The sequence below is a fragment of the Mastigoproctus giganteus genome, chromosome 11 (assembly GCF_048544385.1).
Source record: "Mastigoproctus giganteus isolate SK-2022 chromosome 11, ASM4854438v1, whole genome shotgun sequence".
NCBI classification, from domain to species: domain Eukaryota; kingdom Metazoa; phylum Arthropoda; class Arachnida; order Uropygi; family Thelyphonidae; genus Mastigoproctus; species Mastigoproctus giganteus.
The window spans coordinates 32,834,364-32,846,861 of record NC_143585.1 but is presented as its reverse complement, the minus strand read 5'-3'; the positions used below and the strand labels follow the sequence as shown (position 1 = coordinate 32,846,861).

At 38.4% G+C, this 12,498-nt stretch overlaps 1 protein-coding gene across 2 annotated transcripts in view; it reads right to left on the bottom strand.

Moving 5' to 3' along the window:
- Positions 1 to 11,748, bottom strand: part of lost (methenyltetrahydrofolate synthase domain-containing protein lost) — a 32,233-nt gene extending 20,485 nt beyond the window's left edge. Inside the window, exons 1-2 of one of the 2 annotated variants that reach the window (XM_090384954.1) lie at positions 11,567 to 11,748; positions 3,806 to 3,919 (exon numbers count right to left, since the gene is read on the bottom strand). In XM_090384954.1, coding sequence (XP_090241080.1) covers positions 3,806 to 3,919; positions 11,567 to 11,683 — 231 coding nt within the window. In that variant the 5' untranslated portion in view covers positions 11,684 to 11,748. The remainder of the gene's footprint in view (positions 1 to 3,805; positions 3,920 to 11,566) is intronic. The other variant, XM_090384955.1, reaches the window with a different exon arrangement.
- Between the last annotated feature and the right edge of the window lie 750 nt (positions 11,749 to 12,498).

The window sequence follows — 12,498 nt, the reverse complement described above, 5'->3', positions numbered from 1 at the left end:
AGTATGGATAAAATGAAAAATATGGAGAGAGAGATAAGTTAGTTGACTGATAAGTTATATGATAGATGTACCTAAGCGGACTGGGACTACCTTACCTATTTTTGTGTACCTATATAAATTTATGTCCCTTAAGGGGACATAAATTTATTTTTAATAATTATTTTCAAAATAAATTTTTTAAATTTATGTTCCCATCATCCGAGGAAGATAAAAGGATGCTATCAGCATTTAGTTTACTCAATTCATTTAAAGCCTTAAAAATTCAATCAGGTCTCCTCACAGGTGCCTAGTTTCCAGATGCTGCAATTTACAGAAGTGAAGTCATTCATGGTAAGAGTTTTTGTGCCCTTGACTAATCTTGTTGCTCTTCTATGCACTCATTCCAACAGGTGCAGTTCATTCATAAAATGAAGCTTCCAGTCATATGCAGTGCTCAAGAGGCAGCAGAACTACTGTTCTTACACAGCGTGATAATCATAACCTTGTCCTTGACGGCAAGTTCCTGCACATAATCAGTAGAACTACATGAGCTATCTTAGCAACCTGTCTGCACCGTTCAGAGAACTTCATGTCAGACTGTACAATTATCTCAGGTCTTTTTTGTTCTCTATCACCTTGAGTGTGGTCCTACCGAATTGGCATGCTACTCTGAGTTAATTACTGTCCAAATGCAGTACCTTGCATTTATCAATGTTGAACCTCAACTACCACTTGTTGACCCACGTGCCTAGTTTCTCTAGGTCCTGTACAGTGAGTCCTGTCATTAAACACCCTTGTAACCTTTGAATCATCAGTAAACTTAGACATAAAACATGATATGCCTTCATCAATATCACTATAAACAGTACATCCCCAGCACTAAACATGATATGCCTTCATCAATATCACTAATAACTACTAAAAACAGTACACCCCCAGCACTGAACCTTGAGGGGCTCCACTGATAACATCAGTTCATGAAGAGCAATGGCATTCAATAACCATTCTTTGATGCCTGAAACTCAATTATCTCTTTATCCAAAGCAGTAACTTACCCTTTATGCCACAGGCTATGTTCAATTTTAACAGCCATCTTTCATAAAACTAAATAATGCTCCAAGTGCTTTATTTACTTTTATCTTCAGCAATTTCTCTTCCACATTCCTTCCTTTCAGTTATCATAAAATCATTTAACTCTCAGTTAGAATTAGATATATTGGGTATCCCTAAAAATTTCTTCACATATGAAGGTCGATGCAAAATATTTAGTTTGTCAGCAACCTGTACAAGATAGTGAATAGTAATAACATTCGTCCAGCGGATTAATGTGATTCATCCCTTTCTTTCTAAATTAGCAAAGAAATAAAACAAAAATAAGCAAAGAAATTTTTGCTACCTTTCTTTGTGTCCTTAGCCAAAGACATAATTTGCTTAGATTGCCTGACTGCAGGCTAGTTTATACTTTAGCATTAGTAGAGGCACATGACGCAAGAAAGAAAGCTTATACAGCATCAGCCAAAAAAAAAAAAAAAAAAAAAAACCCTTATTTCACACATCCACTCACTCCAAATGTTTGTCTAGTTCTGCCTTGAATTTATTTAAGCTATCAACTTCCACAACAACAGATAGAAGTTTGTTCCAGCAATCAACTACCCGCTGGCTAATGGCAAATTTCCGCACATCTATTCTACAATTGTCTTTCCTCAGTTTGAATCTATGCCCCCTCAGGTTTGTAATCTGAGCAAAGGAAGAATCCAATCAGCATTGAGCCTGCTCAATGCATTCAAGGCATTAAACAATCAGATTGCCTCACAGGTCACAGAAGCTGCAATTTACAGAACTTAAGCCTTTCTTCATAAGAGCACCCCCTTTGTTCCCTTTACCAGCCTTGTTATCCTTCTCTTACTCTGTACTCATACTAGCAACTCTACATCCTTTCTGAAATGAGGCTTCCAGACCTGTATGCAGTACTCAAAGTGTGGCCACTGCTCGCAAAATTCCTGTATATCATTCACAAGACCCCCATGACCTACTCTGGCAGCCTGTCTGCACTGCTCAGAAAACTTCATATCTGACTGCACAATTATCCTCAAGTCTCTTTCATTCTCCAATACCCTGAGTGTAACACCACCCAATTGGTACATTTCTCTGGGGTTACTGCTACTCATAAGCAGTACTTTGCATTTGTCAATTTAAACTTCAGTTGCTTCTCAGCCCATCTACCCAACTTTTTCAGATCCTGTTGCAGCAGCATACTGTCATTACTGTTATTAACAACCCTGCCAACCTTTGTATCATCTGCAAACTTTGACATTAAGCTTGATATACCTACATCAATATCATTCATAAATATACAAAACAACAATGGGCCCAACACCGAACTCTGAGGGACACCACTAATAACATTAGTCCACGTAGAGCAGTATCCATTGATTAACACTCTCTGTCTTCTCCCACTCAACCATCCTTTTATCCATTGTAGCAACTTGCCCTTAATGCCATACTGCTCCTATTTGTACAGTAGTCTTCCATGTGCAACAGTATTCACTTGCAACAGTATCCATGTCCAACAGTATTCACTTGCAACAGTATCCATGTCCAACAGTATTCACTTGCAACAGTATCCATTGTAGCAACTTGCCCTTAAAGCCATACTGCTCTTGGCGCACTATAGCCTTAGTTGCTGATGCGCCATAAAAATCCTAATAACCAACCAACCAACCAACCAACCATACTGCTCCTATTTGTACAATAGTCTTCCATGTGCAACATTATCAAAAGCTTTCGTGAAATCCATATTGTGTCATAATTTATAATTATCCAATGTATTTTTCTTCTCTACCACTAGTCTCATCAGTTCATCTGAGATCTATTTGGGTCTAAACTTTGAACAGTATCTGTTAATTGGTATAAGAGTTTATAAGCTTGTACAGTTTGTGTATTCAAATACTGTGAACACATCATTAAGAGAAAAGTTTATGAGATGCCCAAGATAACATGAAGAGGAAAGATCTGTGGTAAAAAGTGGAGAAGCAGAAGATGGAAATGGCTGGATGATATTCAAAAAAATGGACAAAACTCTTCAAGTGTTGTTCAGTCCTTGAAATGTTATACAGAAATATTATATGTAGAGATTGAGAAAATTGGTATTTGCAGATTAGCAACCTCCATAGTAGAGAAAGCACTTGATGATGCCCAATCTACTTGTAGAAAATATGAAATTTTTTTAATAAGTTCATGCTATATAAAATGATTTGGTAAGAATTTGCCATTTTTACAAAATTGAAGATTCTTAATAAACTTTTAAGTATTAAACACAAATATCAAGTATATTAAAAGAAAAAGTATGCAAATGTGTTATTTATGCATTCCCAGCTGTTATTTATTTCCAACAGCCCTAATAAATTTAGAGGGGCACAAACAATTATCCCCAGGGGTTCACATCTGGTGGGTATGGGATTGGCAAACCTAGGGTCCTGAGCTGGATATCATCATTCTTCCCCTTCTTGCTTTCTTGGTGATTCCCTTCTACTTCTCTCTCTCTCTCTCTCTCTCTCTCTCTCTCTCTCTCTCTCTCTCTCTCTCTCTCTCTCTCTCTCTCTCAGGGTAATGCAGGAATTTTTTTTTTTTTTTTTTTTTGCTGAGTAGCATAAGCCTCAGGCTTCCTTGCACTACATGGCTATTAATAATAAACAACCATTATTTCATATGGAAAGCACAAAAAAAAAAAAAAAAAAAAAATATATATATATATATATATATATATATATATTGGGATATTATTTCCTTTATTAAGAGAATAAATAATACAAAGTTTACATAATACCTCTAAAGTCAAAAATCGAGCGTGTTCTTGAGGTTTATCTGGATTAATTTTAACAACACTGGCTCTCTTAAATTCTTCCAACTGTGAAATTTTAGAACAAGCTGTTGCAGCTCCCTACAAAACAAAAAAAAGCTATGAATAAAGTGGTTTCAACTATACCTAAGCAAAAACCAGTTATTCTTGTTAACAACAGGATCTACAAAATGTGGGCAGATGGGCTAGGAGGGGCAACTGAAGATGACTGCTTCTACAGGGATGGGATACACTTAAATAGAAAGGGTACAAGAATATTTGCTGATGCTATCGAGGCAGTGTTAGGTGGGTCGGAAAACTGATAGCTTGGGGGGATACAAGGACTAATAGTTTACCATTAGCCGTAGGCAGAGGTGAAGGTGATCCTTGCACAACTTCTATTAGAATAAGTAGCGACCTGGAGCGAGGGGTGTTAGGGGTTTCGGGGACAGATGGCAGTCATCGTGAAACAGGTGGGTATATGGGATGTGTTAGAGTAATTAAGAATAGGTGCATGTATACCAATGCTAGAAGTATAGTAAATAAATTTGATGAATTTGAAGTGTTGGTCAAGACATCAAAGGCGGATATTGTTGGGATATCAGAGACGTGGTGTCACACAGATATAAGGAATGCCGAACTGGAATTTGGGGAGTACAATGTGTACAGAAAGGATAGACAGGATAGGAAGGGACGAAGTGTTATGCTGTTAATAAAGAAAAACATAAAATCAAAAGAAGTGTATCCAGTTGATATAGATGAACAGTGCACTGTTGAGTCAGTTTGGTGTGACATAAGCACTGCGAAAGCAAAAATTAGAGTAGGAGTGTGTTATAGGCCTAATGACTTGAATGGGTACAATGAACAATTGTACAGAGAAATAGAGTGGGCTAGTAAATCGGAATTTCTTGTAATGGGATTTTAACTTCCCAGATATTGACTGGAACTTGTGGGTTGCGCACTCACACACTAGTCAGACTTTTGTGGATTTATTGGATGATTGTTTTCTGCAGCAGCATGTTCGAGAGGCAACCAGAGAAAGTAATACTCTTGATCTGGTTATCAGCAGTGATCATTCATGTATTAGGAATTTACAGATAAAAGAACCACTAGGTGGCAGTGATCACAGTGTACTGACGTGGGATTTACTTAAAGATTTAATTACCATCAGGGGTAAAGGAAAGGGTTTTTTGCTTCCGTAAAGGCGAGTACAGTGGTCTCCGACAGTTTTTAAATTCTGTACAGTGGGATCAACTGACGATGTTACCAACAGTAAATTCTAAGTGGAAAGCATGCAGGGAATTAATCGTGGAAGCTACTAAAAGTTTCATACCTATTAAGAAATATTGTTCAAGGTTTAGGCCTAAAAAGAGAAGAAAAATGCATGGGATGCATATAAATTATCAAGTGACTCAGAAGCCTATGGCAGATATAAGTTAATCTGTAATCAGGTCACAAAGGAGGTTTGGCAGGCGAAGGCAGATTACGAGAAATCCTTGGCAAAAGATGCTAAGAAAAACAGCAAGGATTTCTTTACTTATATAAACTCTAAAAGGAAGGGGATGAATCTGATTGGTCCACTTGACATCAATGGTTCGACTGTTGATGATCCTGCTCAGATAGAAAACAAACTGAATGAGTATTTTGCATCTACATTCACATGTGAGGAATTATTAAGGTTTGAAAATGGCAGAAGGTTATCAAATTGTAGCAAGATACTTAATGATTTTGTAATAACTGAGAGCAAAGTGGAAGAGAAATTGTTGAAGTTAAACGTAAGAAAAGCACCTGGGGTGGATGGGATCTATCCACCCCAGGTGCTTTTCTTACGCACCTCGGGTGGATTGGATCAGTTATATTAAAGGAGGCGGCAAAGCAACTAAGCAAACCCTTAGCCATAATTATGAGAGCATCCTTGGACTCAGGGGAGGTTCCCACGGACTGGAGATGTGCAAATGTATCCCCAATTCACAAAGGGGGATCAATTGGTGACACGAGTAATTACAGACCAGTTAGTTTAACTTCTGTTCCGGGTAAAATAATGGAGTCGCTGGTTAAAGATGCATTGCAGGATCATCTAGACAAGACTGCAGCAATAATTCAGACACAGCATGGGTTTGTTAAGGGAAAGTCTTGTCTAACAAATTTGATAGGATATTATGATGTGGTTACAAAGGAACTGGACGCGAAAAATAATTTTGATATCATATATTTGGATTTCAGGAAAGCTTTTGACACTGTTGTGCATGGAAGACTATTGTACAAATTGGAGCAGAATGGTATTAAGGGTAAGTTGCTACAATGGATAAAATGATGGTTAAGTGCTAGAAGACAGAGGGTGGTAATCAATGGGTGCTGCTCTTCTTGGACTAATGTTATTAGTGGAGTCCCACAGGGTTCGGTGTTAGGTCCACTGTTGTTTTGTATATTTATCAATGATATTGATGAAGTTATATCAGGCTTAATGTCGAAGTTTGCAGATGATACAAAGGTTGGCAGGGTTGTTAATCACAGTAATGGCAGTGTGCTACTGCAACAGGATCTAGATAATTGGGCATACGGGCTAAGAAGTGGTAACTGAAGTTTAAGCTTGACAAATGCAAAGTACTACATATCGGTAGAAGTAATCCCAGAGAAACGTACCAACTGTGTGGTACTACACTTAAGGTGGCATAAAATGAAAAAGACCTGGGAGTAATTGTGCAGGCAGATATGAAGTTTTCGGAGCAATGCAGACAGACTGCCAGGGCATGTCATGGAGTTTTGTCAATGATATATAGGAATTTTGCTAGCAGGGAAAAGGAGGTGATTATCCCTCTGTATAAGGCAATGGTCAGGCCACGCCTTGAGTACTGCGTACAGGTCTGGAGGCCTCATTTTAGAAAGGATGTAGATTTACTTGAGTGTATACAGAGAAGGGCAACAAGATTGGTGAGGGGAATGAAGGGATCCTCTTACCAAGAGAGGCTTAAGTTCTGCAAATTGCAGTGGCTGGAGACTAGGCACCTGCGCGGTGATCTGATTGAGGTATATAAGGCCTTGAATGGGTTGAGCACGCTGAATTTTGATGGGATCCTTCCACTTGTTCAGATTACGAACCTTAGGGGGCATAAATTCAAATTAAGAAAAGACAGATGTAGAATAGATGTGCGGAAATTTGTCTTTAGCCAGCGGGTGGTTAATTAGCATTAGCATTAGCATTAGTAGAGGCATTTGATGCAAGAAAGCAAGCTTATACAGCATCAGCCAAAAAAAAAACCACTTCCACTTCACCCCTCTGTTCGTTCAAAATACCTGTCCAGCTGAGCCTTAAACTTATTTAGGCTATCAACTTCCACGAAAAGGGATGGAAGTCTGTTCCACCTACCAACCACTCGCTCGCTAAAGGCAAATTTCCGCACGTCGATCCTACATCTGTCTTTACTCAATTTGAATTTATGCCCTCTCAGGTGATTATTCTGAGCGAGAGGAAGAATCCCATCAGCAGTGAGCATGCTCAAACCATTCAATGCTTTATACACCTCTATCAGATCACCTCCCTGGTGCCTAGTCTCCAGACACTGTAATTTGCAAAACTTAAGCCTTTCTTCGTAAGAGCACCCCTTTGTTCCATTCACTAATCTTGTTACCCGTCTCTGTACTCGTTCCAGCAGCTCTACATCCTTCTTGAAATGAGGCCTCCAGACCTCTATACAGTACCCTAGGTGTGGCCTGACCATTGCCTTATACAAGGGAATAATCACCTCCTTATCCCTGCTAGAAAAATTCCTATATATATATCATTGACAATACACCATAAGCTACTCTTGCAGCCTGTCTGCACTGCTCAGAGAACTTCATATCTGCCTGCACAACCACCCCCAGGTCCCTTTCATTCTCTACCACTGTCAGTGTAGTACCACAGAGTTGATACGTTGCTATGGGGTTGCCATTTCCCATGTGTAGTACTTTACATTTGTCAATGTTAAACTTCATTTGCCACCTCTCAGCCCATCTGCTCAACCTTTCCAGATCCTGTTGCAGCAGCATAGTGTCAGTAGTGTCCTTGACAACCCTGCCTACCTTTGTATCGTCTGCAAACTTCAACATTAAACTTGATATACCATCATCAATATCATTTATGAATACAGAAAACAAAAATGGACCCAACACTGAGCCCTGAGGGACTCACTAATAACATTAGTCCACGATGAGCAGTGTCCATTGATTACCACTCTCTGTCTTCTCCCCCTCAGCCACCCCTTTATCCACAGCAGCAATTTGCCTCCAATGTCACACTGCTCCAATTTGTGCAGCAGTCTTCCATGTGCAACAGTATCAAAAGTCTTTCTAAGATCCAAGTATATAATATCAAAGTCATTCCCTGCATCCAGTTCCTTTGTGACTGCATCATAGTATCCAATCAAATTGGTCAGGCAAGACTTCCCCTTAACAAAACCATACTGTGTCCGAGGTATAACTGAAGTCTTGTCTAAATGATCCTGCAGTGTTTCTTTAACTAGTGCCTCCATTAATTTTCCTGGAACAGAAGTTCAACTGACAGGTCTATAATTGCTTGTGTCAGCCTTTGATCCTCCTTTGTGAATTGGGGACACATTTGCACATCTCCAGTCTGCGGGTACCTCCCCTGAGTCCAAGGAAGCTCTCATAATTATGGCTAAGGGTTTGCTTACTTCCTCTGCTGCCTCCTTTAATATAACTGGATAGATCCCATCCACCCCAGGTGCCTTTCTTGTGTTTATCTTCAACAGTTTCTCCTCCACTTTACTCTCAATTATTACAAGATTCTCTAGCTTACTGCTAGAGTTGAATACACCCCTGGCTTTCCCCTCACTAAATAACTCCTCATGTGTGAATGTCGATGCAAAATATTCATTTAGTTTGTTAGCTACCTGAGCAGGATCATCAACAGTTGACCCATCGATATCAAGTGAACCAATCTGATTCATCCCCTTCCTTCTAGAGTTTACATAAGTAAAGAACTCTTTGCTGTTTTTCTTTGCATCCCTTGCCAAAGATTTCTCGTAATCTGCGTTCGCCTGCCTAACCTCCTTTGTAACTTGGTTGCATATCAACTTGTATCTATCATAGGCTTCTGTGTCACGTGTTAATTTGTATGTATCCCATGCATGTTTCTTCTCTGCCATATGCCTCATCAGTTCATCTGACATCCATTTAGGCCTAAACCTTGAACAACATTTCTTAGTTGGTATGTAAAGCCTAGTAGCTTCCAAGATAAGTTCTTTGAATGCTTCCCATTTTGCATTTGCTTTTGGTAACATCATCAGTTGATCCCACTGTATAGAATTTAAATACTGTCTCAGTCCATCGTAGTCGCCTTTACGAAAGCAATAACCCTTCCCTTTAACCCTAATGGTAGTTACCTCTTTGAGTAAATCCCACTTCAGCACACTGTGATCACTGCCACCTAGTGGTTCATTTATCTGCAGATTCTTAAGGCATGAAGAATCACTGCTGATAATCAAATCAAGAGTATTCCTCCCTCTAGTTGCCTCCCGAACATGCTGATGTAGAAAACAATCATCCAATAAATCCACAAAAGCCTTGCGAATTGCTGGAACAAACTTCCATCTGTCGTTGTGAAAGTTGATAGGTTGAATAAATTTAAGGAGGAACTGGACAGGCATTTGGAGGGAATGGTGTGATTTTTTTTTTTTTTTTGGCTGATGCTGCATAAGCTCATACATTTGCTTTCTTGCATCACATGCCACTACTACTAGAAGAACTCTTTATTGCATACAAAACGCACATGCCGTACACAATACCCTTCACGGCTAAAAGCCAGGGGTATAATAATAAATTCCAATTCCTCGCTTCACTGATGGAATTCGAACTTAGGTCTTTTCCACGCAGTGCGACGAAGATGGCAATTATATCCACTGAGCTACCGTGAAGGTAGCTACTACTACTACTATTAACATTGACAAATGCCAAGTACTGGATATGGGTAGAAATAACCCCAGAGAAATGCACCAACTGTATGGTACAACACTTAGGGGTGATAGATAATGAAAAAAATCTGGGAGTAATTGTGCAGTCAGATATGAAATTTTCTGAGCAAGCACACAGGCTGTCTGGCTGGCAGAGCAGGTCATGGAGTATTGTCAATGATATACAGGAATTTTGCTAGTAGGGAAAAGGAGGTGATTATCTCTTTGTATAAGGCAAAGGTCAGACCACACCTTGCATACTGCGTACAGGTCTGGAGGCCTCATTTTAGGAAGGTATAGAGTTGCTTGAACTTGTACAGAGAAGAGCAACAAGATTGGTGAGGGGAATGAAAGGGTTCTCTTACCAAGAAAGGCTTAAGTTCTGCAAATTGCAGTGGCTAGAGACTAGGCACATGCGAGGTGATCTAATTGAGGTGTATAAGGCCTTGAATGGGTTGAGGACACTGAAATCTGATGGGATTCTTCCACTTGCTCAGGTTACATACCAGTGCAGAAATTTGGCTTTAGCCAATGGGTGGTTAATTGCTGGAACAAATTTCCATCTGTTGTTGTGGAAGTTGATAGCTTAAATAAATTCAAGGAGGAACTGGACAAACTGTTAGAGGGAATGGATGTGTCAAATTGTTGTTGGTTTTTTTTTTTGGTTTTTTTTCTGGGCTTTTGCTACATAAGCTGATATGTTTTCTTTCTTGCATCACATGGCTTCATTACTACTGCTACTGGTGATGGGGTATTATATACTACTACATAGTCCAGAAACTACTGGTAGACCCCAAAACTGTCCTCCTTCCACCCTCACACATCAATCCAGATTTGATGAAACAATTGATGATGCAGAATTAAATAAAAAATGCAAAATCGTGATTCATTATATAAGTAAAGTGGCTACATGTTCAATCCACGGCAATTTATAATGCAGGGGGGAACAACTTAAATCCTGGACTATCCTGCATAATCCGAGATGTCTGGTCCCTCTAGTGTAAAGATGCACATTTTACATCTTTACACCCTACATCAACTACCTCCCAGAAAATATAGGAACTGTTAGTGAAGAACAGGGTGATAGGTTTCATTAGAACAAAAGACATGGAGATGAAGTACCAGTTAAGGTGGAATATCTAACTTTGCTGCACACTGAAGATGGACTATAAAGTAGGATCTGCAAGAAAATGAATGAAAGAAACAAAAATTTCACCCATTGTAGTTCAGCTTTTAAAATAAGTTTTGAGTGGACTTTTTATCACACTATCCTTTTTCTAGTATTTTCAAAACGAATTTAAGTCTGGTAAAAGTAGCATTTTATTATAATTTCAGTGCACAAATTCTGCAGAAATTAATAAAAATTTGCAAAAAATAAAATTTTCTTTTGATTTTTTAAGAAACTTGATGTGATGGATATAAACCAGTCATTTTTGAAATCAATAATTGAAAATGATTCAGAAACCTTTTCTGAGAAACATCAATTTTTTTTTCTTTCAAAATGCACAATTTTAATTAGGTAAGATAACAGCCAAGAGTTAGCAATTTTTATAACCGAGTGCATACACAGTAGTAACTACTCCGTAATATAAACCGCCCTTGCAATAGCCTATATATCCAAATCACGTGGCTCCACGCATATATAGACAGAAATATCCTATCGGAATCTAATTTTCTGTTGCTCCCATATCCCTAGTGTTACAGTAGTGTGCTAGTGATTCCTGAAAATGTGGAGACGCTCCCTGGTTATATGTACTCAATTTACACTGCTTGTTAGGATCCAAATGAAATACCTCACTTTGAAATTAGGTATCCTATGAAAAACTGGTCTTGGGAAACAAGCAATGTCATTGTCTTCTAAATACTTCCACACCTGCTGTCTTATGCTCTCTTTTGTGATTTCAGTAGTTGACATTTTTCTTTCCCCGATCTTTCAACGCAGCTTATTCAACATTCTACTATCTGCCACTACTTACATATATCTACCACACGCTAGTATGATATACTGTACTACTCTGTGATACGTACTACCTTACTTCTCGGTGAGAAGAGTTGATTACAGTTTGTGACAGCACAAAAAAAAAAAAAAATATATATATAGTTATTATAGTAAAAGCACAATAAATACTATACAGATGCTGAACAAGTATGTGAACACAACAGTATACAGCTTTTATTATAATAACTAGATTACAGACTGACGTAATGTACAATCTGCTACTGACGGCATTAATCTGATCTGGCTATCAACTTTTATAGTCATATACATGTTCAGCCTCTGTATAATACTTATTGTGCTTTTGCAATAATAACTAGATTACAGACTGATGTAATGTACAATCTGCTATTGATGGCATTAACCTGATCTGGCTAATAACTTTAATATTCATCCCTATTGTTTATATATACAGGGTGATTCACTACCAGTACGACAAACTTACAGGAGGTGTAGGGGAACCAGTGTTGCCATTTTAGCGGTTTTCCCGCTAGATTTAGCGGAATTGCTTCAGGTTTAGCGGATTAAAATATGAAATAGCGGATAGCGGATTTTTTTAGCGGGAAGAGTATAAATGTTTAGCATTTTATGTATTTTGGCAATGTAACATTTAAATTAAGAAATATTAAATTAATTGTTCAAGTAATTATTTAATTAACAATAAAAATAATTCATAATTGAAATAGTAGGGATATCATATTTCATAGTTTTTTTTTTTTTATAAAGCGAAGAAT